We start from the raw sequence: 27,276 nt of genomic DNA, 5'->3' as shown, positions 1-27,276 counted from the left end.
ATCACAAATCCTCAAGGCTGACTTCGCAGCTTTGATTAAAGACACGAAGGAGAGGACCCCATCGGCAAAGATCTTCTTTTCAGGTCCACTACCTCTCGTCAGACGATCCAACGAGTACTACAGTCGTCTGCTAGGATTGAACAACTGGCTACAGGGTTTCTGCAAGAAGCAAGGATGTCGGTTTCATCAACAATTGGAATCTCTTTTTGGAAAGGCCGCATTTCTTCAAGCGTGATGGCCTGCATCCAACAGTTTCGCGCCGGGTCCTCTCCGAAAACATATCAAGGTAATTCGTTTTCTTGACTATCTATCTCTGCTCTTAACCCCTTCCAAATAATACTGTTGTGCTAGGACATGATAATGTTTAATAGAGTCTTCCGTTAAAGTGCACACATTAATACTGTAATAAGCAATCTCAATGCACGTAGAAAACCTAGGAAATACGGCATAAACTCCAATAATCTAATTAAAATCACTATTTTAGAGGAACAATGTATTAAAACTATAAAACAGATCACAGATTAAACAAAAATACACACAGAGCGGCTAATAAAATAATTTAGTTCCTATTCCAAATATCAATAACGCATATAGTATTCATCTCTGCACCTCGAAACATTAAATATGGCACTATTAAATGTTAGAGCTTTAACTAACAAAACGTTTTTATCAACGATCTTATTAGTGATAAAAATAGATTATTGCACTAAATGAAACGTGGCTTAATTCAGATGCGCGCTGTTTTAATCGAATCTGCGCCTCGGATTACAGTTTTACTCGTGCAGACCGCCAGGGAAAAAGGGGGGGGGCTTGGCTAACATTTACTCGAGCCGATTAAAATGTAAAGATGTCAGTTTTGGTAAGTTCAAGTCCTTTGAGTATCTCGCCGTTGTTATTCATGGAGATTCTCAAGTTCTAGTACTATCCGTGTATAGACCTCCTAAATATAACGCGGCGTTTTTTGCGGAATTCTCTGACTTAATGTCAATTTTAATTACTAACTATGACACACTCCTAATAGTTGGCGACTTTAATTTTCATATAGATAATCAGTGTGATCTAAAAGTAAAAGAATTTATGAACCTCCTGGATTCTTTTGATTTGAGACAACTCATAAATCAGCCTACACATAAAGCAGGTCATACGTTAGACTTAGTGATTACTAAAGGACTGAAAGTTGATATAAAACAGATCATTGATATTGGTCTATCAGACCATTTTCTTCTACTTTTTAATATAGAAATAATGATAAAAACACTCATGAGAAGCATATTGTTAAAAAACGCTTCTTTGACTCATCAGCAGCTTTAAAACTTACAAACATTTTAAGCAATCAGTCCGTTTATAGTGCCAGCTATAATAGCGAGGATAATGTAAATAGTAAGGTGGAAAGATTTAATACTAAAGTGAGAGCTGCTGTTGACATAGTTGCACCTGAAAAGACAGTGAAAAATCTTCTAGCATTGTTATACCATGGAAGACCCAAAGAGTGTCTGATTTAAAGAGAACATGCCGAGAGCTGAGCGTCAATGGAGGAAGACTAAACTTACTATCCACCATGAAATATTAAAAGTCAAAATAACAGAATACAATAACACTGTCCGTCTTGAGAGCGCTGCTATTTCTCTAAGATTATAAATAACAATGCTAGTAATCCCAGAGTCTTATTTTCTACAATTGATCGCCTACTAAACCCAGGTAACTCAAAGGAATGCCTCCTAAGTGCTTCCAGTGAAACCTGTGAGGCTATCGCTGTATTTTTCAATCAAAAAATTAATGATATTAGAAATAACATAGTATATCTCCCCAACACTAAGGATCCTCCTAAACCCCAGCATCCTGTTATAAACAAATTAAACTCTTTCACTAGGATAGATTTACCTGATTTACAAAAATAATATCTCAATTAAAACCCTCCACCTGTCCTTGACCCAATACCAACAAGGTTTTTCAAAGAAGTATCAGGCGTGCTAATTGATAATGTTCTTGACATAGTAAATTCGTCATTAGATACGGGGTCTTCCCAGACTGTCTTAAGACTGCTGTAGTTAAACCCCTACTTAAGAAACATAATCTTGACCCTCGCTCTTGAAAATTTTAGACCCATCTCTAACCTGCCTTCTTAAGTAAAGTTCTGAGAAGGCAGTCATTATGCAGTTAAATGACCACCTAAATAAACATGCTATTCTTGATAAATTTCAGTCAGGTTTTAGAACAAATCACAGCACAGAAACTGCACTCGTTAAAGTAGTAAATGACTTGCGGTAAATGCAGACAGAGGCCATTTATCTGTTCTCATCCTCTTAGATCTGAGTGCTGCATTTGACACCATTGATCACAATATTCTTAGAAATCGCCTTAGTCAATGGGTGGGCCTCTCTGGCAGTGTCTTAAATTGGTTTGAATCCTACCTGACAGGGAGAAAATTTTTGTTAGTTGTGGAATTACAACTCAAGACACATGATATCCATATGGTGTTCCACAAGGCTCTATCCTGGGTCCGCTGTTATTCTCAATCTACATGCTTCCGTTAGGTCAGATTATCTCAGGGCACAACGTGAGCTACCACAGCTATGCTGATGACACACAGCTGTACTTATCGATAGCACCTGATGACCCGATTCTATTGATTCACTAACACAATGTCTGACTGTATCTCAGAATGGATGAATAGTAATTTTCTCAAGTTAAATAAAGAGAAAACTGAAATTTAGTGATCAGCAATAATGGATACAATGAGGCTATTAGAAATAAACTGGATACATTAGGATTAAAAGTCAAGACGGAGGTAAAAAGCTTAGGGGTAATTGTTGACTGTAATCTGAATTTTAAATCACATATTAATCGGATCATTAGGACAGCATTTTTCACTTAAGAAACATAAGTAAAGTTAGACCTCTTATATCACTGAAAGATGCTGAGAAATTAGTTCACGCGTTTGTTTTCAGTCGACTAGATTACTGTAACGCACTCCTCTCAGGACTACCCAAAAAGACATAAATCGTTTGCAACTAGTGCAGAATGCAGCTGCTAGAATCCTAACTAGGAAAAGAAAATCAACACATTTCTCCAGTTTTGATGTCACTACACTGGTTACCTGTGTCATTCAGATTGACTTTAAAATTCTGCTTATGGTTTATAAAGCCTTAAATAATCTCGCCCATCTTATATATCGGAATGTCTGACACCTTATATTCCAAATCGTAACCTCAGATCCTCAAATGAGTGTCTCCTTAGAATTCCAAGAACAAAACTTAAAAGAAGTGGTGAGGCGGCCTTCTGCTATGCACCTAAAATCTGGAATAGCCTGCCAATAGGAATTCGCCAGGCTGATACAGTAGAGCACTTTAAAACACTGCTGAAAACACATTACTTTAACATGGCCTTTTATAACTTCATTTAACTTAATCCTGATACTCTGTATGTTCAATTCATCATAATAACTATTCATGGTGGCTCTAAAATTCGTACTGACCCCTACACTCTCTTCTGTTTCTTTTTCCGCCTGCGCCACCACCACCTACTCAAAGCTTCATGATGCTCCAACAATGATGGATGGATTAAAAGGCAGAAGTCTACGTGACCATCATCATCAAGCCCTTCCGTGAGAACCCTAAATCCAAAGAGGACTGTTTCATTTATGTTAGGTAGAATGCCCAGAGGGGACTGGGCGGTCTCATGGTCTGGAATCCCTACAGATTTTATTTTTTCTCCAGCCGTCTGGAGTTTTTTGTTTTTCTGTCCCCTGGCCATTGACCTTACTCTTATTCTATGTTAATTAATGTTGACTTATTTTTTTTTTTATTGTGTCTTTTATTTATATTTTCTTGATTATGTAAAGCACTTTGAGCTACTTTTTGTATGAAAATGTGCTATATAAATAAATGTTGTTGAGTTTTGTTGGGCTGAATGGCCTGTTCTCATCAAGATTGTTCTAATGTTCTAAAACAGATAGCCTAGTATGAAGATGGAATATGCAAACTTTGGAATATTACATGTAACATTATTAATTATAGCATAAAATAACATTTCCAGGCCCAATAACTCCAAATCAGGGTTAGAAGAAATTGTGGCCAGAACAGGCTATCCAGCCCAACAGCCCATCCATCCAATTCACCAAAAGTGTCCAAAATATCAGCAAGTCCAGATCTGGAGGTCCCTGTATATGAAGGAATATTTCAAACAAAATAAAATAAATAAACAAATATGCAAATCGTTAAAAGTACTGTGAAATTCAACAATAAATAATGAAAAAGAGCATGAAATGTGGCATAAATAGATGTGTCACAGGATATTCTTTTGTTGCTCATTTATTTTGTTTTGTTGGTAATATTTCTCTAAACGCAACATGAAATATGTTAATATTATACAAAATTGTCTGTCTGTTATACCTTTATTGTTATCACTCTTTAATTTAATATTGTTTTTTATCAGTATGCTGCTGCTGGAGTATGTGAATTTCCTCTTGGGATTAATAAAGTATCTGTCTGTCTGTCTATCTGAAAAGCACCTTCAGTTTAAAACTGTCACTTTCACTCATCAATGCTGAGAGGGCAGACTATAACGAGTGTTGTGTTTTAATCAGTTGTGATACTATATCAATGCCGCCCCGAAACAGACTGACACCAGAGGCACACGTAAAATAAATGAACTTTTTATTTTTCTTCACCTGGGGGCCACATTTTCCCCGTGTCCCTCAGGCACACAAAAGCACAAATCTTCTCCTTTAAATCCTCCACTCCTCCTTTGCAGCTTTGTCTCCTTCCTCCCGACTCTGGCTCCTTGAGTGGTAGCTGCTGGCTCCTTTTATAAAGGCACCCAGGTGCTTGATCGCCCATTTCTGGATGCACTTCCGGGTGTGGCAAAAAAGCTCCTAACGGCAGCACCCCCTGGCAGTGCCTGTGGATCCCAAAATGGCTGCGCCATTTGATGTCTGATGTCTGTCTTGATGTCTGATGTCATTTGATTTGGAGTCTGAGGCACCATTGCAACCCAGGGGGGTTGCCATATAGATTCCCGGGGGACATATTGGGTAGCCCATGCTTGCTCCCTTGGAACATATACTGAAGGGGCGTCCCGGCAGGGCATGGATCCTGACCGTCCGCCACATGGTGAATTGTTGGTACACCGGACTTAAACCTTCTTCCATCAAATGTCACATTTGCAGCAGACATTTGAGATGCAAGCTCCGAATGAGGAATTCAGAGTTTATAGAATTAAAGTTGCTGCTTTGCACAGGAATTCTGGGCAATGTTTTCTTGCACTTGTGGTCAATGTGCCCACAGGATTCCCAAGCCAAGCAACGGACATGTGGCCACTCTGTAAACGATTCACCAATCAAGCGCTATCTGTTTACATAATCTTACCGAGTTGAAGGCAGTCGTCTAATCTGACATACTCAGCGACTCACTTCAACTAGTTCACGGTTTTGATTTTGTCGTTAGTCATAGGGGTAGGGCTCTGTTTGCATGAGAGCTGACAACCAACGAATGCTCATCCGGAAGTGCAATGCAGAGACAAGGAATGAGCAATGGACATGTTTTGGACAACACAAACAAAAGAGAAGCTCGTCTGTCTGATGTCTCGTGTTTTTACGTTCCACTACAGAACGGAAAAAGGGAATGAAATTGCAGCTGAACTCATCGTACCTGTGAACCCTTTGTCCTTGATGCTTGCCTACAGAGTAGTCAGTGGGTCTGCAACTATATAAATGGAGACACTAGTGAGATCCTATGCTCCTTCTCGATCACTCAGATCTGCTGATGCCAGCTCCTACATGGTATCAAATCCCAGTTTTTATGTGTTGCTCCTGACTGGTAGAATGAGCCGCTCACCTCCATTTCAAACTCAGACTCCCTCAATGTGTTAAGAAGCGTTTGGAGACCCTCTTGCCTGGTGAATTTCAGTCTGAATGATATTAGCTGTTAGGTTTTGTAAATCTGGGAATTGTAACTCATTTATATTTTGTCACCTCATCTCATTGCACTTGTTCTCAAACAGCCACCAGACAGTTGTTACTGAATTATGTTGACCTCATTTGTAAGTTGCTTTGGATAGAAGTGACTGCTAAGCAAACAAATATAAATGTAATTGGCTCCGTCAGACAGCATGCCATTGACTGTAAGAAAAAAGGGGCAGGCAACACAGTGCTGGAAGGTCATGAGGCGGTCACTAAATTTGATATGCCCCACAATTTTCAGTTGTGTAAACTGATGACATGGTCCAGTGACAAGATCAGTAACTCCAGTCGGCAAGTCTGACACACTCTATGACTGGAAGTCACGGAATATGACATTGGCTTAAATTAATGAATAAAATGTTTGTAAATTCTACATAATATTTATTTTTCGTTCCTTCAGTGTTTGATGCCTGCTTTGTACCCAATATGTCAGGACAGATTTGACCTTCCAAAATCATCAGTTGGATTTGGAAGGTTTGACAATGGATGGATGGACACTTAATATTATCTTTATACCTTCCTCTCACATCCTTTATATACACATAAGAGACATCATTTCATTCCCTGTTAATAGAGCTATGCTTTTGTTCTAAATATATCTTAAAAGAAATACACCATGTTAAACTCAAGGGTGTCTAACGGAGTCACGCATTTACATTACGGCAACCAATTATTTGAGCCAGTTTCACATAACAGGCATAATTGGAATGAATATTAGTACACTTATTTTCAAATGTGCCCCAGGACACAAACTTCATACTCATTGCCAATTCGAAAAGCGTACACATAACTGCAGATGGCGAGAGGTGTGGACTCAGTTCAGATAAAGCAAAGCCCTTTTCCTCATTAGCATAATAATAAAAAAATGATAATAAAGCACCCCAAGCAGATATTTTCCACTTGAAATTTCCCTCACAAGAATTGCAAATAAAAAAAAAATAATAATAATATTTTGGGGGGAAAATGTGACAAAAAGGAGAACCGTAAAATGTATGATTGCAAATGATAAAAACTACAATAATGAAGTCATTTTAATGGAAACCGTTTTAGAATCACAAACCCACCATCAGTATTCACTTTCTTTTATTTCATTTGCAGAGTCAGATGTGGATGAGTTGGTATACTGGCACCAGTGGGTAGAATGCAGGATTTTAATTCTGAACAGGCTGGCAGCTCAAAGCAGAACACACTCGCATGCACACAGAGACAGGGACTTCAAGCAATTAAAACTACTGACAGCTTCCACAACATCTCTAAAGTACAGTGCGGGAAATACGGACTCAACACGTCAACATTTCCCTCATTAAGCATATTTCTAAACCAGTTATGCACATAAAATTTATAGCAGACATTGGTATCCACCTTCATAAAAGGATAACCTCAGATCTTCGATTGGAGGTCTGCTTATAATTCCGAGAGCCAAGCTTAAAAGAAGTGGTGAGGCAGCCTTTTGCTGTTATGCACCTAAAATCTGGAATACATCACCATGCTTATACTGTGGAACATTTTAAAAACTGCTAAAAACTCATTCATTTAACTTGGCTTTATCGTAGCTACTTTTCAGTTGTATTCCTAATAGACTACTGTATATGCCCATCAGGGATCTGCTACCTAATAGACTACTGTATATGCCCATCAGGGATCTGCTACTTGTGCTGTCTCTTCTGGTTCTTAATTACAATGTCACGGGGTCTACTGGAACCAATCCCAGCCAACACAGGGCGCAAGGCAGGAAACAAACCCCGGGCAGGGCGCCAGCCCACCGCAGGGCGCACACACGTACGCCAAGCACACACTAGGGACAAGTTAGAATCGCCAATGCACCTACCCTGCATGTCTTTGGATTGTGGGAGGAAACTGGAGCACCGGAGGAAACCCACGCCGACACGGGGAGAACATGCAAACTCCATGCAGGAAGGACCCGGGAAGCAAACCCGGGTCTCCTAACTGCGAGGCAGCAGTGCTACCCACTGTGCCACCGGTTCAAGAGACAAACACCATCAAATCCTATCAAGTGAAGCCTGAAAACTAAGAGGTTTGGATTTTGGAACACTTATGTTAGGTAGAATGACCAGTGGGGGCTGGGTGGTCTCTTGGACTTGGAAACCCTGGAGTTTTATTTTTTCTGTCGTCCAGGCCATCTGACCTTACCTTGTTTTGTTGTTATTTATTAATTAATATATGTGGCCTAACCTTAATTTCTTTCTCTGCTTATAACTTTCTTTTGTCATGTGTTGTGACGACACCCGCATGCTTGCAAGACCTGGTGATAGTGAATTTTCTATGTTAAGAATTTCATACAGAATATTGTGGAGTGTCTGGCAATTGGCACCACTCGTGACTGCGTCTGACAGGGATTGCTATGTGTATGTGTGGTAATCTTCAAGGGTGAGAGTAGATGAACCCACTAAACGCTCTTGGTGGGTCTCACACACTTGTTAGATTAGATTATTTTATTTATAAACATCTACACGTGGAAGTGTGTGTGTGTGTGTCTGTTTGTCTATCTCGGAAGTGAGAGGTGGAGTTGGGGTAAGGGCTCTACCTCTGAGGAAACAGAAACTCGCTTAGCCACTAATACACAAGCGAGGCCAGCACGTCGGTAAAACAAAACCTCCGAAGAAACAGTCACTCACTTATCCGCTAATACAGAAACGAGGCAAGCACATCGGCAAAACAAAACCTCCGAAGAAAGACAAAGCCGCTTAGCCGCTAATACAGAAATGAGGCCAGCACGTCGGCAAAACGAAACCTCCTAGAAGTGAGATGCCCAGAGTAGTTCCTTTCAATTACCTGACATCTCTACATTTCAATTTTTTTTCTGACGATTTCAATAGTTTCTAGGACCCCAGGCTTTTTACAGCACGGGCTTACACAGCAAGTTTATTTATAAAAGCACATTTAAAACAACAGAGGTTGTGCCAAAGTGCTGTACAAAGAAGCATTAAAATAATCACAATGCAAACAATCATGCAAAAGCAGATTAATAAAACAACCAATTATAACATCCACCACAATCCCATTAGACATAGTGAAAGGCGGAAGAAAACAAGGCCGACTTTTAAAAACCTCAATAGAGGATGAAGACCTGATGTGAAAAGGCAAGTCATTCCAAAGCCGTGGAGCAACAACTGACAAAGTTTGGTCTCCCCTCGACTTCAGCCGAGATCTTGGCACTACAAGGAGCAGTCGTCCAGATGACCTCAATACTCTTAGTGCCACATAGGGGTGAAGGAGGTCACAGATGTATTTTGGAGTGAGACCATGCAAGGCTTTAAAAACAAAAGACAAGATTTTAAAATCAATGCAACACCTCACCGGTAGCCAGAGAGGCTAAAAACTTCACGATCATACAACTGCATAATACAGGTACAGTAGCTTCATGGGAATTTTTGAGTCATTAATGACAGGAAGATGCCTCTTTAGAGTGTGTTTTAATGACTGTTATTAACTGTTAAAGTAACTTTGTTCATGTTAATATAATTTAGTGTTATTTTATAAAAACAGGTCTCAATTTTTGAATGTAGCAAAGCATTAATATGGCTTATGTTTTCAAATAACAAGTGCTCACTTTAGGAGGGTTGTGAGGGCTTATAAAGAGGAGATAGGCAGCATTCAGGTTTTAATTTTACTCTGGGGAAAAAAAATAAAGGAATTTTCTCACATTCTGCAGTAGAAAAACTGGTTAACAGAGCAAAGTGCAGGCTGAAGTATCTTATTAACCACAGCGAGCCAAATCCTTGGGTTATCATGGCCACTCTCTTTTACTTCACTCTAATGTACATTCTTGGCTGTGGTTAGTGCATCTCTGCAAGCTCTTTGATGGTCTGAGAAAGATCTGGTCACGTACAGGGAGGCCAGCCTAACGCCATCGTCTCTCAAGATGTCAACCACCTGCTTTCATAGATCAAAGGATGAAGCTGAAAGCACAAAGGGGGCATCTCTGTGTTTTAAAGGGGCTATCTAATCTAAAGCTGAGTGGAAGGCTGAATTGTAGTGGTCAATAAGATTATTTAATGTGGATATTAAAGAGAGTGACAGGGAAAAATCAGAAGAGAGGCAGTGAGGCTACAGGAACGGAAATTTTTTAGGGCTTTTGATGGAAATGTTTATATTTAAAGTTGGAAGGAAATATGGAGATGTAAAAAGCCCCACTACATGGGCTGAGAGGCCTAAATCAGTGCGGTGATAAGCAAAAATGGACTGGGTCTCAAAACTAGCCCAGGCATTCTTCAACGAGTGAGGTGACGAGGAAGTTTGTGATGAGTACGCGGCTCGCTACTTGCTATGAGCCTATGATATGAACTCTATCTAAACTGTTGCCAAACTTAATCTGTACACCGTTGTTTAGATACAAATTAAAATGTGACGACATGCTTAGAAATACTATTTAATGAAAAATAAAAATTTAGCAAAGCGGCTTACATGTTATTAGAGTACATGTCCAAGTGCCATTAGATGTCCAAGTGCCAGTACCCTAGTAGCTTACGCAGTTTGGCTAGGATACTTTTCTCCACCGACATCAACATGAATGCTTCAAGATGTTCTTCTATCTTTGTGCTTCTCAGGCGGCTTTTGATTCTCTTCAACCCAGAGAATGATCTTTCACACTGCACTTATGACACAGGCAGCGTTAGCAGGAGCTTGTAGGCAAGCCCAACGCTCTTGTAAGCATCAGTTCAGAGGTTCAACCGGAGTAGCTCCTGGTAATGTATATGTTAACCAAAATGTAGCGGTATCGATACAGAAATCAGCAAAAGGCAGTTGTATACTGACAACTAAAACAACTTGATGGCATAATACTTTATATTATATGGGACTATATAAATCACAGTACCAGACAGATAATGTTTAGTAATTTAGAAAATTAATTTTAATGTCAAACAGTAACCAGTACATAAAATTTATTTCATGAAACAGCTGGCCCATGACCAGACCAGAGTCTGCGGCCTACCAGGCATTGCCCAAATGCCCAGTTTGCCCCTGGAGATAAGCCAGGCGAGAAGACCAAGTCCAATGTGTAGAGTCGAAAAACAGTCAGAAGGTATAGAAATTGAGCGTGGAAATATGTGTGTACATATTATAAGTGCATTGAGCATTTTGGAGAATATTTAAATAAAATCTTTCCTTATTATTATTATTGTTAGTAGTATTGTGGCAGTATGTGGTGCAGTCTAGAGACCAGGGAACAAATGCTGGGTGCTTAAAGTAGCAGCACTTGGTGGCACGGTGGCAGTGCCGCTGTCTCACAGTAAGGAGACCAGTGTTCACATCCCAGGTCCTCCCTGTGTGGAGTTTCTATATTCTCCTCATGTCAGCATCGTTTTTTTCCCCCTGAGTGCTCAAGTTTCCTCTCACAGTCCAAAGACAAGCAAGTTATTTGGATCGGTGATGTTACATTGACCCTAGTGTGTGTGTGTGTGTGTGTGTGTGCTTGTCCTACAATGGAATGTCCAGGTGTTGTTCCCACCTTGTGTGCTAAGATTGCTAGGATTGGCTCCAGCTGCTCCACGACCCTGCCCTACATAAGCAGGTTTTGAAGATTTTATTGATGCGATGAACTTACTACATGCCGATTTCGACTACTGTGCCACGAAGGCTCCTCCAGTGTCACAGTGAGAAAGAAAAGGTTCATCATCCACAGGTTCATACAGTGTCATCTAGCTTCAACACTAAAGCATTGACTTATTTTGGATTTTGAAATAATCAACAGAGAACTTGACATGAACACGGCTCTTTTCACAGAAGGATAAGGTTAGCAGCTGATTGTTCTTTGTGCACATATCCACATCCACAGTTAATCTCAATATTACAAAGGCTAAGTACTTCGACACCCTTGAGATCACATCTCTGATCATGATGGTGTAATTTAAACCAATCATTAATGATGAGCTTAATACCCCGCTTCCCACAGTAAGGTTAAACCAACTCAGGATCCCAGATTAGGACCAAAGTGCAGCCATCCAACGGGTGACACTTCAGCACCATACTAGTTAAGATGAAATGGAACCACTGTTAGGTTTTTTATGGTGGCGAAGTGCCAATTCTGCCACCAACCCCCAAGTTTTCCCTGCAGGTTGGAGGGCCAACATGCAGGACTGGATGCAGATTAGCATCTTACCCAGGATGGAGCAATTGCAATTGCAGGTTAAGGGCCCAACGAAGTAGATTCACTCTGGGTGTTTATGATTGCTAGTGCAGATCCCTAGCCTCAGAGCCACTACTCCACCACACAAGGAGCTTCCTGTTAATACACATGCCCCACTTCTATGTACCTTAAATTCCGTAGGTGACATGCAAGCATGAAATGCAAAACACGGTGTGGCACTTGAGTGTGATGATACATTATGGGCCACAGACATGTGGCCTAAGATGCACCAATCTGACTTTTAGACCAATCATATTATATCAGCAACAGTGAAAGAAGGAATAAGCAGTGAGAATCAGGTGCATATGTCACAAGGGGAGCAACAAAATCTGTCTAACCAGTCCATAGTGCAGTTTACTGCTGTCTGGCCATTATAAGTGCCAGGCAGGATTATCTGGCATCCCCTCCTATTTTGGAATATTCTTACCCCCCTCCCACATCTGCTAGATGGCAGCATCCCAGGACCTCAGGGACTATGTGGACACCTGCAAGTCATCATGGGAGTTGTAGTGTTGTGAGTCAACCCTGCTGGGTCCCATGTGTGCTACCAGGGGATGTTGCAAGGATTTACGATCCCTATAATTTTTTGGGGATTTCACTTGACACGAAAGTGCTTCAATCAGGCTATGCCCTGGCACCAGAAGTACTCCAGGGTTCGACATAAAAGAGGCCGCTTGACCTTATCCAGGCAAGTTAGAGTTGGGTGAGGAGGATGGACAAAGATTACTTGAGATGTAAGGAGGAGAAGAAAATTTGGTTTATGCCACTTTAGACACCTTTGTATAAGGTATTATTTATAATAAATAAAAAAAAAACCCTTTTATTTATACTGGGAGTTGTGTCTGTGAAGTTGTGTCTGGGGATTGGGCTGCTGCAACCCTCCCTGGTGGTCACACCAGTCAAACCAAAACATCCATAAAATATTCAATGCAAAACACAAAATAACAAAATAGAAAAATACGGAAATGGGCAAATTAATTGGTAGCCCTTCAGGAAGAAAGAAGTGCACCAGTGTTAAAATGGCTATTTACTGTATATGAACACTGTGAGGTTGTAACATAATATATTGCAATCATGTTAAATTGTGCATGCTTTTAATGTAAATTAATACCATGTTATGGAATCGTATGACACAGTATAGGACTATCTGAAAATAAACCTGATCTACTTCTCCAGTGCTCGCTCATCACCAGTCACACTTTCATCTACTTCATAATTTGCACATGTATCACAAGTCACTTCAGTTGTTGAATGTTCTTTGCAGACAAAGTCATTGCAAGAAGAACATCTCAGCATTGTCATATATACATACAGTCCCAGAAATAACATGGATCTGACAAAAGTAATTGGCACCCATTATTGTTTATTCTATATTTAACAAAAATCAGACTTTGCTTTAGAGTTTTGACTCAACAGAATACTTCAAATAATAATACAAATAAAAATAGCATGAACAAAAATGATGGAACCCTTAACCTAATGTTTTGTTGCACAACCTTTCTGGTATTTGAGGCAGCTAAACATTGTAAGGCAGGCAGGCAGCTAAACATTGTATAGCCATTATGAAAATAGATAGATAGATAGATAGATAGATAGATAGATAGATAGATAGATAGATAGATAGATAGATAGATAGATATATAGATAGATAGATAGATAGATAGATAGATAGATAGATAGATAGATAGATACATAGAAGGGTAAGACACTATATAATAGATAGATAGATAGATAGATAGATAGATAGATAGATAGATAGATAGATAGATAGGTAGGAACGGCCTATAGTCCTCAAACCTGACACTGATAGACGTGGACACAGACTCAGACTCAGCACAACACACACCTTCTCTTCAGCTGTTGGAAACGCTTTCCAACCATTTCCCACCAATGCATGGTACAAGCACAGTAATAAAGCACTCTTTGTCCTTGTTTTCTTCTCCTTTTCTCTTTTTCCGCCTCCAGTTCTCCTCCAGCAAGCTTCATCCTCCACATCCCAACTCTGGCACCCTGAATGAAGTTAGGCGGTCCCTTTTATGCCTTACCCAGGAACACTCCAGGTTGCCCATTAGAAAGATCTGGAAATACTCCTAGGTGTGGTGGAAGCCTGATAAAATAGGACTCGCCAAATCTTGCAGAAGGCACCTCTGGAACACAACAGGGCTGAGGCTTCAAAGTCCCAGTGTGCCTTGTGGGAATTTGGGGTGCTGCCACCTAGTGCTTGGGGGAGGTGGTGCCCTGTGCCTATTTTCTCCCCTGGTCCTTCCACTATTGAGGTGTCCCGGCCTGGTAAGGGCCCTGGCTGTCCACCATAATAGATAGGATTTTAGTAGTAGTAGTTTTACAGTATCAATTAAGGGACTTTCTGGTCATATTCTATAACTGCAGTAGTATGAGTGTAGCAGGGGCAGTGGGTGCAGATCTAGTCTGCAAATCTACCAAAAAGATGGCTGTGCACTGAAAAACAATTGGGTTCATCCCCAGACCGAAGGGCATGTCCTGCTACTGGACTAGCTTAGTCAGAATAGAAAAGGATGAATGAGGATCTACTCCATACCTCAGATATTTTCTGATGATCCGTCAGAATGTTCTTAATTTACATAGTGAATTACAGACTCGACGCAACCTAGTGGAGGCTTAGAAGAACTGCATTTAAAGTGTTAACGGCCTCGCGATATGGTGAAAAAAAGCATAAAAGAAGCAGGCAGCAGTCATGAGTCTCAGACCATACACTGTGTGCACAATTATTAGGCAAGTTGTATTTTTGAGGATTAATTTTAATATGGAACAAACACAGTGCTATCAGTCAATCCAAAATGTTAATAAACCTGAAACCTGAATGTTTCACAATGGAAATGTGAGTGTGAACATCATCAGGGGAATACATATGTGCGCACAATTATTAGGCAACTATTAGTGTGCAGATTTATTATGCAACTAAAGGAAAAATGAAAATTTTCCCATCTCACTTGTTTATTTTCATCTGTTATAGTGAGAATAATAAACAAACACCTCAAAATTTACAAATAAACATCTCTGACATTTCAAAAAAATAAATCAATCAATCAATGACCAATATAGCCACCCTTCTTTCCAATAACAGTCATAACCCTTTCCATTCATGGAGTCTGTCAGTTTCTTGATCTGTTGACGATCAGCTTTTTGTGGAGCAGTGACTACAGCCTCCCAGACACTCTTCAGAGAGGTGTATTGTTTTTTTCCCCCCGTAAATCTAGCGTTTAAGAAGTGCCCACAAGTTCTCGATAGGGTTTAAGTCAGATGAGGAAGGGGGGCCATGTCATTATTCCTTCATCTTTAAGGCCTTTACTGGTTGGCCACGCAGTGGAGAACTTCGATGCAAGTGATGGAGCATTGGCCTGCATAAAAATCATGGTCTTTTTCCTGTATCACTGTTTGAAGAAAGTGTCTTCAAAAACTGGCAGTAGGTTTGGGAGTTGATTTTGAGTTCATCTTCAATGCAAAAGGTCCAACTAGCTCATCTTTAAAAATACCAGCTCATACCAGTACCCCACCTCCACGTTGGAGTGGAGCTCTGTGCCCATTACTGATCCACAGGTCCATCCATCTGGTCCATCAAGAGACACTCTCATCTCATCGGTCCATAAAACCTTTGAAAAAAATCTGTCTTCAGATATTTCTTGGCCCAGTTTTGACGTTTCAACTTATGTTTCTTGTTCAGTGGTGGTTGGGTTTCAGCCCTCCTTACCTTGGCCATGTCTTTGAGCACTGAACACCTTGTACTTCTGGGCACTCCAGGTAGGTTGCAGCTCTGGAATATGAAAGTACTGGAGGATAATGCGTTCCTGGTAGCTTCACGTTTGATTCTTCTCAAATCTTTGGCAGCTAATTTGTGTCTTTTGTTCTCAACATGTTTCTTGCGACCCTGTTGACTATTTGCAACAAAATGTTTGATGGTTCTGTGATCACACACCAATATCTTAGCAATTCCAAAAGTGCTGCATCCCTCTGAAAGACTTTTTACAATTTTTGACTTTTCAGAGTCAGTTAAATCTCTTTTTTGGCCCATTTTGCCCGAGGAAAACTAGCTGCCTAATAATTCTGCACACCTTGATATAGGGTGTTGATCTCCTTAGGCCACACCCTCCCTCATTACACAAATACACATCACCTGACGTGCTTAAATTCAATAAGCATTCAAGTTAATACAGCTTGGAGTTGGAATATACGCATTAAAAATGATGATATGGTCAAAATACTCACTTGCCTAATAATTGTGCACACAGTGTACTTCTCTATTCTACTTTATTCTCATTTACCCAGAAATATATAAATGCTTCAGTCTCTGCACAGATCAACATGACGATCAGTTAAACAATGTTGCACGGCAATCTCCTCATCAGAACAACAGTGTAAACACATTTACTTTGGTTCAACAATAGTATTGTCAGCTATCAAGAAGTACCTGATTAGAAACCAATATCCCCAGAATTCCTTCATTTTCAAAGGAAGCAGGCAGTTCTGTATCACCTCATTGTGTGCGGATGAGATACTAAACCAAAGCAGTCCTATTATTCAAAACAGGTGACTCTTTTGCAAGACAGGTAAATATTTATGTCCTGTAGATAGCCATCAACAATAACCTGTAGCAGAATTTTCCAAGAATTTTGTATTTTCTTTAAAACACTGAATTCTAACCCACTGCAAAAGCAACAAAGGGGACACTCTTATTTAAACAAACAAAATATTTTCAGAATCTGAAGAAAACTACCATGATATGTAATTGAAATGGAGGCAAGCGATTAAGAAATGAGTGGATTAGATATAGGAACGAACGAACCATTAGCAAAGCAAATAAGCTTGATGAATGATTTCACCTCCTTACAAAGAGTTGTGTGCTCCAAATCTCACTACTCACCTCATTTCACTATACAGTACACCCCCAAATTCGCGGAGGTTACATTCCTAGAGCACCCGCGAAGTGTGAAAAAACGCGACTTTTGGATGTGGTTAAAAAATGCCTTTTAAAAGCCTATTTTTATAGTTTAAACCCTAAATACAGTATGCCCCCAAAGCACTTTAATTTTGTTGCAAACTCAGCTTAATACATTACCTAAGAAATTACCTTAATACATTACCTAAAAACAGAATGTAAAGGTAAACCCGTATACTGTACTGTACTGTATGTCTCCCGCGGTGCTAGAATGTAAAATACAGATGTTACCGATATACATACTGTAATTCACGCAAGCACATTTTCTTTGGTATGCGCTGTCGTTTTCTTTGTTATAAGTAGAGTAAATACATAATAATTTCATTTAATTAAAATACAGTAAAATGTACGGGTATTCACCAATGATGAATGATATTGATGATGATGAAGTAGCTGTGCAGTACGATGCAGAGGATTTAAAACTTCTCGGGTGGTGCCTCTTCTTCAGGCGCTTCAGGAAGAGTTGTATCTTTGGACGGGTCTTCTTCTAGTGGGGTTTTGTACTGGCTTTTCTTTATAGGTTTCAGGAATATTGTGATGGGAAGTTGCTACATTGTCTCCTGTAGCAAACTGCTGGTACAGTATCGGTGCTTTCTCACGGATGATGTTACCGTCCAAGGGGATGTTCTTCTTCCTGCAGTCGGTGATCCACAATGCCAAGGCAGATTCCATCCTGACGATATTTTTATTCCTTGAGGTTGTTACCTTTTTAGCACATTCACAGAAACTTACAGATACTGTACGGTACTCCAGATCGCTGCTTCGTTCTTCTTTATGTAGCGTATGGTGCTTTCATTAATGCCATAGTGGTGCGCTACTCCAGCATAACTTTTTAGTTCCCGGAGCAAATCCAGTAGTTCAACCTTCTCCTGGAGTGTTTTAAACTTCTTCTGACGTTTAAGAATAACAAAATGAATACAATAACAAAATGGAAAACACGAGGACACTCAGCTGGAGTCGCGTCACAGGGCAGCAATCAATCAGCAGCAAGGAGAAATGAATAACGCTCTCGGATTGGCTACTTTCACCATCCCAAACCGCGTTTCCCTCAGCAATGGTAAACCCACTCACCTGGAGACGCGTCACAGGGCAGCAATCAATCAGCAGCAAGGAGAAATGAGTGACGCTCTCAGATTGGCTACTTTCACCATCCCAAACAGCGTTTCCCTCAGCGGTTGCTTCCTGTTCTCTCTACAGCACAGTATTGCCATGAAAAAAGCCATAAAAGATTGTGGAGGGTATTTGAGCTTTCCGCTAACAATTAATAGTTAGGTCCTAAGGAAAAATCCGCGAACCCTGAACTGCAACTTCGTGGGGGACTACTGTAATGTACATGTAGCAAAGCAGGACTGTATATTTCTGGTCATTAAACACACACATTCTTATTGATTTGGTATAACACACACTCATAGTCTTTGGTGGGCTGGCGTCCTGCCCGGGGTTTGTTTCCTGCCTTGCGCCTTGTATTGGCTGAGATTGGCTCCAGCAGACCCCCGTTACCCTGTAGTTAGGATATAGCGGGTTGGATAATGGATGGATGGACACACTCACAGTTATTACAAATTACTATTACTTTATGCGGAAATGACCAGTACAGTACCAGTTTCTCTTGGCTAACATCCCATAATACTCCATGCTCTGGGACATACAACCTGAAACAGAAGACGTGCATCCCGATTGGTGCTGCATCTCTAACATCATATACAGTACATCTTTAATTTAAGTTATATTTCAATGTATTTCTTTATTATCATCAGTAGGTTTTGGGGTAAATGGACTAATAACCCAATAAAGATGCATTTGCTACAGAAAAAATAAATTAGTATTAAAAAGCGACTCTTACCGTGACACTGTGTGTAACTGCTCAACTAGAACACCATCTGCAATGCAAAAAAAAAACAAAATAGGTCATCTTCAAACTGTCGCATACTTTATTAGTTAAATCTCCTATTTATGTTAAATATCGTCACAGTGCACAAAAATATTCCACAAATAAATTACAAGTGAAACAATGAATAACATGGCACACTCATGAATTAATCAGTAACCGCATCCATCTGTTCTTTGCTCTCACTTTTGTCTATTTCAGGGTGGCAGGGATGTGGCGCCTATGCCAGCAGTCTCAAGCGAAGGGCAGGAACCAACCCTGGGCAGGGTCCACACCATCACAGGACCCCCACACTCACCCGAATGAGTTTAGAATCACCAACAAACCTAAAAAATGGGACTTTAGAACGTGGGAGAAAAACTAGTGTACCTGGAGAAAAATCTGTGCAAACTTCAAAAAGACAGCTGGGGCCTAGCTGGGGTTCAAACCCAGGATGCTGCAGTCATGAGGACCATAACCACAGAATGAATTAAGCAGGTATGAAAATGTCTAAGTCTGCTACCCGCTTACTCGTCTATCAAGAACATGAACGCAAACTAAAAACAGGCAGTATGGCTCAGAAGTCGAGGCTTTGGACTTCAAACCCACGACTGACCATGTGTGACCATGAGCAAGTCATTTCACATGCCTGGGCTCCAATTGAAAAGAAAAAAAAAACCCAAAAGCTATGTAATCAATTGTAAAGTTGTACGTTACCCTGGATAAAAGCACTGGCCAAGAAATAAATAACAATAAAGAAGTGGGAATTCCAGGTGAGGTATGTAGATGGGTACACAATTAGCTTAAACATCAGGAACAAAGACTCACAGTGAGGAGAACATTTCAGAAGTAGATGTTCTGCTGGGGTTGTTGGTCTCTTTAACCTTTAACTACTCTCACCATTTCTCATCTCATAAGTACTCACACGGTGTACTTTATGCACCAGTGTTAAAATGACTATTTATATGGACACTGTAAGGTTGTAACATAAGATACTGCAATTATTTTAAATTGTGTGTGTTTTTAATGTAAATTAATACCATATTACAGAATAGTATCCCACAGTCTAGGACTATCTGAAAATAAACCTGATCCACTTTTCCAGTGCTCGTTCGTCACCAGGCACACTTTCAGTGTCACTTCAGTTGTTGAATGATCTTTGCAGACAAAGTCATTGCAAGAAGAACATCTCAGTGTTGTCATACTGTATATACATAAGTAACCATGCAGTTTACCAAATGCACCGTATGGAACTGGCGACTCCTGCATCCACTCATAAAACCGGCTGGGGGCACACTGGAGGGAAACCACTGCGACACTCTACTTGTAGTGAATCAAGCTGAGGAGAGATAGCAGATGCTGCCGGTAGGTTTGAGTAAAAGGACATTGGACAAAATTAACTGAGATTGGTGTACAAAATACACCAGCATGAGCAGTTAAGGGTTAATACACAATGCCCTCCATAATGTTTGGGACAAAGACACACTTTGTCCTTGATTCCCACCTCTGCTCCACAGTTTAAATTACAAATCAAACAATTCAGACATCATGATTAAAGTGCACATTGCAGACTTTCAATGAAGGGGATTTGCAGACATTTTGACCACACTATGTAGAAAAGATAACACTTTTTACACATGGACTCCCAATTCAGGGCACCATAATGCTTGACTGGCATTACCTCTTGTTATGCCATTGTTCTTAGTAAACACTGTTTAGTTTAAACAGTAAAGTTATTAAAGTGCAGGCTAATAGTTAATTAATATAATTTTTGGATGTGTCACAGGGTGGCACAATGGTAACACTGCTACCTTGCAGTAAGGAGACCAAGGTTCACATCCTGGGTCCTGTGTGGAGTTTGCATGTTCTCCCTGTGCCTGCGTGGGTTTCTTCCCACAGTCCAAAGACATGCTGGTTAGGTAAACTGGTGACTCTAAAGTAGCCCTAGAGTGTGTCTGGTGTGTGTGTGTGTGTGTGTTTGCCTTGTCATGGACTGGCGCCCAGGGTTTGTTCCTGCCTTGCACCCTATGCTAGCTGAGATTGGCTCCAGCCCCTCTTCTCCGCACCCCTGGTCTGCATTAAGCAGGTTAGAGATGACATGACATGAATGTGTCACCTAGTTTTTGGGAATATTCTCATTTACTATGTTTGACAAAGGGACAACCAAAATCCATTCATTCTTAGGACTCGATTTTAGAGACACTATGACAAGAGCCCCAGGACTGATGATCTTCTTACTTGTTCCTACCAACTGCTTAAATTGTGCATACTTTGCAACCCTAGACAAGTTCATGCCTTAAAATGAAACTACGGCTATACATGTATTAGATTAATTAGAAAAAAGGGAAAAAAGTCTTCATCTAACATCAAAGATATTTTAAAGAGTGTGACTGCTACTTCAGAGTCTCTGGACACGTGGGCTCCATTCCCAGGCCAGTCAGTGACTGTGTGAAGTTTGCTTTTTCTCCATGTCTTTGTCGCTTTTCTCTGTATGCTGTGAAATTAACTGGTGATTCTAAACCGGTGGGAAATGAGGGTACATATGTGAGCGTATTCTGTGCTGGATAGGCATACCTTCCAGTAGTCATTGTGTCTCGATTCTGTTAGAATAGGCTCTGGCTCATAAAGACACTAAAATAAAATAAGTGGGCTTTGAGAATGGATGGATGCTGTTAACCCTTAAACAAAATGTATAACCATAGAATGTAACATAAAGAAACTCCTATGGGTGACACATGATCTCACAGCATGGCGTCTTATGTTTTTTTCCTTCACACCCAAGTTAATTTCTACAAGTGGAAATATAATGTCATATAACATGATAACAGTAAGGTGCAAATGAAGGAAAAGTGACTTACCCCTGTCATCAAGCACTTGTAGACTGCCATTTACAGATCCCTGATTGAAAGGTAGACATGCAATAACACAAAAGGAACAAATGAATAATCAGGACTGTTCACTAAATTGAAGTGATGTACTTAATGAGCGATTACCTTTAGAGACAACAGTGGGCCATCAGATGAGGTCCTTCTGAAAGGATAAGTGATAGTCGGTCAACAAGGGTAAACTGTTAAGGGTAAATTTCATATAAAACTTCAGGAGGAATTTTCTTTACACAGAGAACCACAGACACATGGAATAAGTGACCAAGAAATGTGATGGACGGAACTTTAGAGACCTTCAAATCTCTACTTCATGTTATTTTAGAACAATTAAGTTGGTAGAACTTGTTGGGCTGAATGGCCTGTTCCCGTCCAGACTGTTCTAATGTTCTCAGGAGTGTCCAACTCCGGTCCTGGTGGGCTGCAGGTTTTCATTCTAAATCTTTTCCTAATCAGTGAGCAGTTTTCATTGCTAATTAACTCCTTCTCCCTTCATTTCAATAGCCCTGTTTTTAAGGATTCAGTCCTCTGAATTGCTTCATTTCTCCATTAAATGGAAGCTAAACAGAAATGAGAGCCAGCAGATGACCAGCTAATTTGGAACATCAAACTCCAGCCAATTTCACTCCAACCAATTTCTTAAAGAGAAGCCAATTCTTGCTGTTAATTAAAGCCGTTATTGAACTTGAACCGGACTTGTTGCTGCTCTCATTCTGCCACAGCAGACTGGTGGTTTTCTGTTTTTTTCTAAGATGTTTTGGTGACCTGAGCAGACCAATATGACTGAGACCTTCACCTTTCTTTATTTTCAGGTTAGCTGGTCATGTGGTGGCTTGTTTTGTGTCTCATTATTGTTTGGCTGCTCATTAAGGAAAAAGAAACAACTAAGGCTGGGATGTTGAACTCTGGCCCTGATGGGCCACAGCGGCTGCAGGTTTTCATTCTAACCATCTTTTTCATTAGTGACCAGTTTTTGCTGCTAATGAACTTCTTTTGCCTTAGTTTTAATTAACTTGACTCAGGACCCTTATTTGTCTCTTTTTCTTTAATTAGCAGCCAAACAATAATGAGACACAAAACAAGTCACCACATGACCAGCTTACCCGTGCCCATCACGCAATATGTGAAAATAAAGAAAAGGTGAAGGTCTCAGTAAGGTTGATCTCTCAGGTCGCCACAACTTTTTGACAATGTTCTTAGAAAAAACGGAAGATAAATAAATAAAAGCAGAAACAAACCGTGGAATTAAATAACGGACTTAATTGTTTAATTACCAGCAAGATTTAGCCTCTCATTAAGAAAGTGGTTAGAGTGAAACTGGTTGGAGTTTGAAGCCCCAGTTTAGGTGGTCATCTGTTGGCTCGTTTCACGTCTAATTTCTGTTTGGCTGTCATTTAATGAAGAAAAGAATCAACTCAGAGGAATGCATTCTTAAAAACAGGGCTATTAAAATGAAGGAAAAAGACGTTAATTAGCATTGAAACCTGGTCACTGATAGGAAAAGGGTTAGATTGAAAACCTACAGCCACAGCGGCCCTCCAGACCTGGAGTCACGTCAATTCAAACTATTGTAAAACAAGTTAATCAGCAGCAAAAATGACTTACTAATTAAGATAATTAGAATGAAAAGCTGCAGCCACTGTGGCCAACCAGGACCAGAGCTGAACACTCCTGTTCTAAAACATCAAACCAGGATGAGAATTGAAAGTGAGACAACTCTCCTTCTCTTTTGGTGAACTTCTGATAAAACATAATAAAAAGAGGACAAAAATCCTACCGTGCCTTTATTCCTAGCTGTCCCACGATGATTCCATCTAAAGTAAGAAAATAAATGCATTTGTTAAAATGTGTACTGCAGCCATTGTGAGTTTAAATAGCCGGCATTGCACCTCACAGCACCTTATCAAAGGATGCACCAATGATGGAGCTGACAGGTTACTCTAATTACAGTGAATTCAGAAAGAATTCAGACCTCCTTCAGTTTCTGGACACTTTATTGTGTGGTTGAGGATCAGTCAAAAAGAAGTACCACATTTCAAACGTTTATTCTACAAAAACAATACAAGATAAAATACATTTCATTACAACACAAGAAAGGGGATACAAAATAGATTTTTTTCACTGTGTTTTAAAAACGATGTCTTAAAGGTGGTGGCCATCACTAGCGATACACTCTTTGAGATGATTTCTGTATGCTTGCATGACTTGTTTGGCCATTTTAAGGGGAATAGCGCCGATTTTGTGGTTGATTAACGTCTTTGAAGGCTTCAAGGTTTTGAGGTTGGTGTTTGTGTGTATACCTTCAACTTGAGAGAGCCCCACAAGAAGAAATCTAACAGATCGAGATCAGGTGAACGTGAAGGCCACTCGACATCACCGCTCAGGGAGATCAGCTTTTGATCAGATCAAAACTTGTATGGATCTCCACACAGGCTGTATGAGCTGCTGCTCCATCCTGTTGTAACCAGGCATCCACCACATCCATTTTGGTTCTGTGGCAACTGGGCGACAGTTAACTCTGCGAAAAGACAACTAGGCGAAAGACAACTCGCCGAAAATACAACTCGCTGAAAATACAACTCGCCGAAAATACAACTTGGCGACATCCTTTACCAGTTAATAGTTAGGTTCAAAGAGTTTTTTAATTATATTTAAATGACAACATGATTTAAAATGTTGAAAATAAATTTATAGAAATGAAAAACGAACTTTATTCTGCAGATGGAACAAACTCCATCTTACATTATCTTCTGCAACCAAAATTGCTAATCCTTTATATAAATTGTATTGATTGTAATCATATGATAACGATATTTAGAATACAAAAGGTGACCTGCGAGTATGGCTTAAGGAATACCTTTACTCTCAACATTTATAAATTTATTTTCAAGGATGGCCTGGAGATTTTCTGTTCAACGTTGTACCCATCTGTCTAAATTTAGACACCCACTGAAGAATTGTTTTCTGATTTGGGACTTCACCGTTAGGAGGAATGCTGAAGTGCGTTCGGAAGGCATGTTGTGTAGTGATGATGGACAGCGAAAGTATGGGGTGTACTGGACCAAGGCATGTTGCCGACTGAAAACTACAAGAGGTCGCCAATCAAAGGACTCCCCACTCCAACCCACTCTGCTACCTCTACTTCATTGCAATGACCTTTGGAAATGTGGCACTTCATTTTAACTCACCCTGTAGTTTTCATTTTAAAGGGATACATTTGATATTTTTGCCCCTCAATCTACAGTCAGTAACCCATAATCATAAAGGTTTGCAAAATGTATTAAAAACCAAATATTGCAATCTCTCATTCATAGAAGTACTGAGACCCTTTGCTATGGCACTCCAAATTGAGCTCGGCTGCCTCCCGTTTGCTTTAATTCAACTTGAGATGTGTCAAGAACTTGACTGGAGTCCATCTGTGGCAAACTGAATTAACTGGACATCATTCAGAAAGACACACACTTGTGTATAGAAGGTACTACAATTCACACTGCATGTCAGTTCACGATCCAAGCTATGCAGTCCAAGAAACTCTCTGTAGATCTCCACGATCAAAAAGTAGTGAGGCGCAGATTAGATCAAGGTGATACAGTATAACCATTTGTAAAGCTTTGAGTGTTACCAGGATCACAGTGATCTCAACAGTTGCAAAACTGCAGATGTTTGGAACCACCAGGACTCTTTCTAGAGCTAGCTGTCCAGACAAACCGATAATCCTTGCAAGAAAAGCCTTGGTTAGGGAAGTGACCAAGAACCTGATGGTCGCTCTGACAGAGCTTTCGAAGTCCTCTACTGAGATGGGAGAACCTGTTGGAAGGAAGACCATCTCAGTAGCAGTCCATCAAATGGGTGCTTATTGTGAAGTGCCTAAAAAGAAGCCACTCCTGAGTAAAAGGCATTTAAAAGGACTCTGAGGTGGATGAGGAAAAAAGATTCTCTGGTCTGATGAGACAAAGATAAAACTGTCTGGGCGGCACTCCAAGTGCTATGTCTGGTGAAGACCAGGCACTGCTCATCACCGGCCTAATGCATTGTGGGTGCTTCTCAATGGATACTGATCACTGTGCAGGTGACCTTAGTCAGTGGTAACAGTTCACCTTTCAGCATGTCAGTGATTCGGAGCACACAGCTAAGACAACACTAGCATGGCCTCAGGATAAGTCTCTGGCTATCCTTGAGTGGCCCAGACTTTAACTCCATACACCATCTGTGGAGACACCTGAAAATGGCAGTTTACAGACACTTCACACCAACCTAATAGACCTTGGGAGGAAGAAACGGCTAAACTGCACAAATCCAGGTATGCAAAGCCTGTAGAGACTTTCCCAAGAAGGCTCAAAGCTGTAAGTTGCTGTCAGCGAGGCTTCTACAAAGTACTGATGCCTAATGAAATGGGAGTCATCACTCCAGACAACACAATTCCTACTGCTCCAGAGTCCAGCGACACTGTGCTTTACACTACTCCAGCCGACACTCGACATTCAGCATAGTGATGTTAGGTTTGCGTGTTCAGCCATGGAGTCCCATTTCCTGAAGCAACTGATGCACAGTTCTTGTGCTGATGGCAGTGTGGAACTTTGTTGCGAGTGATGCCACAGAGGAGAAGTGATTTGTATGTGCTATGATAGTTGGTGTGGTTTGCCACCTCATGGTTGAGCTGTTGTTTCTCCTCGACGCTTCCACTTCACAATAATAGCTCTTACAGTGAACCGGATCAGATCTAGCAGAGCAGGATCTTTATTTACTGCCTTGAGACAAAGGTGGCCATCCCGTGACAGTGTCATGTTCAAAGTCACTGAGCTCTCAGTACACCCCATTCCATTGATAGTATGCGTCCAAGGAGATTGCATGGTTATGTGTGCTGGAGTTAACAATGAAACACCTAAACTCAATAATTGTGATGAGTGTCCACATACATTTGGCCTTTTAGTGTAGATATTATATAATAACCTCTGCTCTTTCCCAAAGACAGAAGAATAAAACCATGTCATGTCGATTTCAAGAGTGCCTTTGGTAAACACAGCCTGAAGCACTTTATGCACCAGGGTCAACTTTAACACACCACCATATCTATAGAGATGGAACTCAGGCTGGTTGGGTGGCATTCTTAAGAGTCGCTCACTAGGTTCACTGAAGCAAAATCTTTAAGACTTTCCTAAAGGCTCTCTTTAATATCCTTGTATGGCAGGAAATACGTAAGGTTTGGATATTTCACATGTTGTCTCCAGCCAATATCCACTTTAGTCAGAAAGCATTTGTTAGAATTTTTTTCTTTAGTTAAACCAGCCTAATTACTGTCATGTCTTCAGATAGACATGTTTACTCCTGTCTCTAAGCACCAGCTGCATTGTTTTATTATGATTTGTAGGCCACTTGCTGCCTTAGGCTAAAGAACAAAAAAAGAATAGCAAAAAGAAGCGACTGAATTGTTCAGTAAGTGAACCGTCA

General features: G+C 40.4%; 1 protein-coding gene across 1 annotated transcript in view; it reads right to left on the bottom strand.

Moving 5' to 3' along the window:
* The window catches only part of erich2 (glutamate-rich 2), a 115,640-nt gene that overhangs the window by 49,177 nt on the left and 39,187 nt on the right, over positions 1–27,276 (bottom strand). The window contains exons 4-7 of the mRNA XM_039757599.1: positions 23,606–23,642; positions 21,940–21,976; positions 21,805–21,844; positions 18,923–18,959 (exon numbers count right to left, since the gene is read on the bottom strand). Of these exons, the coding sequence (XP_039613533.1) occupies positions 18,923–18,959; positions 21,805–21,844; positions 21,940–21,976; positions 23,606–23,642 (151 nt within the window). The remainder of the gene's footprint in view (positions 1–18,922; positions 18,960–21,804; positions 21,845–21,939; positions 21,977–23,605; positions 23,643–27,276) is intronic.

The sequence above is a fragment of the Polypterus senegalus genome, chromosome 6 (genome assembly GCF_016835505.1).
Source record: "Polypterus senegalus isolate Bchr_013 chromosome 6, ASM1683550v1, whole genome shotgun sequence".
In the NCBI taxonomy this organism is placed as follows: Eukaryota; Metazoa; Chordata; class Cladistia; order Polypteriformes; family Polypteridae; genus Polypterus; species Polypterus senegalus.
Note: the sequence above shows the minus strand (reverse complement) of the source record. Positions and strands in the feature narration are given on the sequence as shown.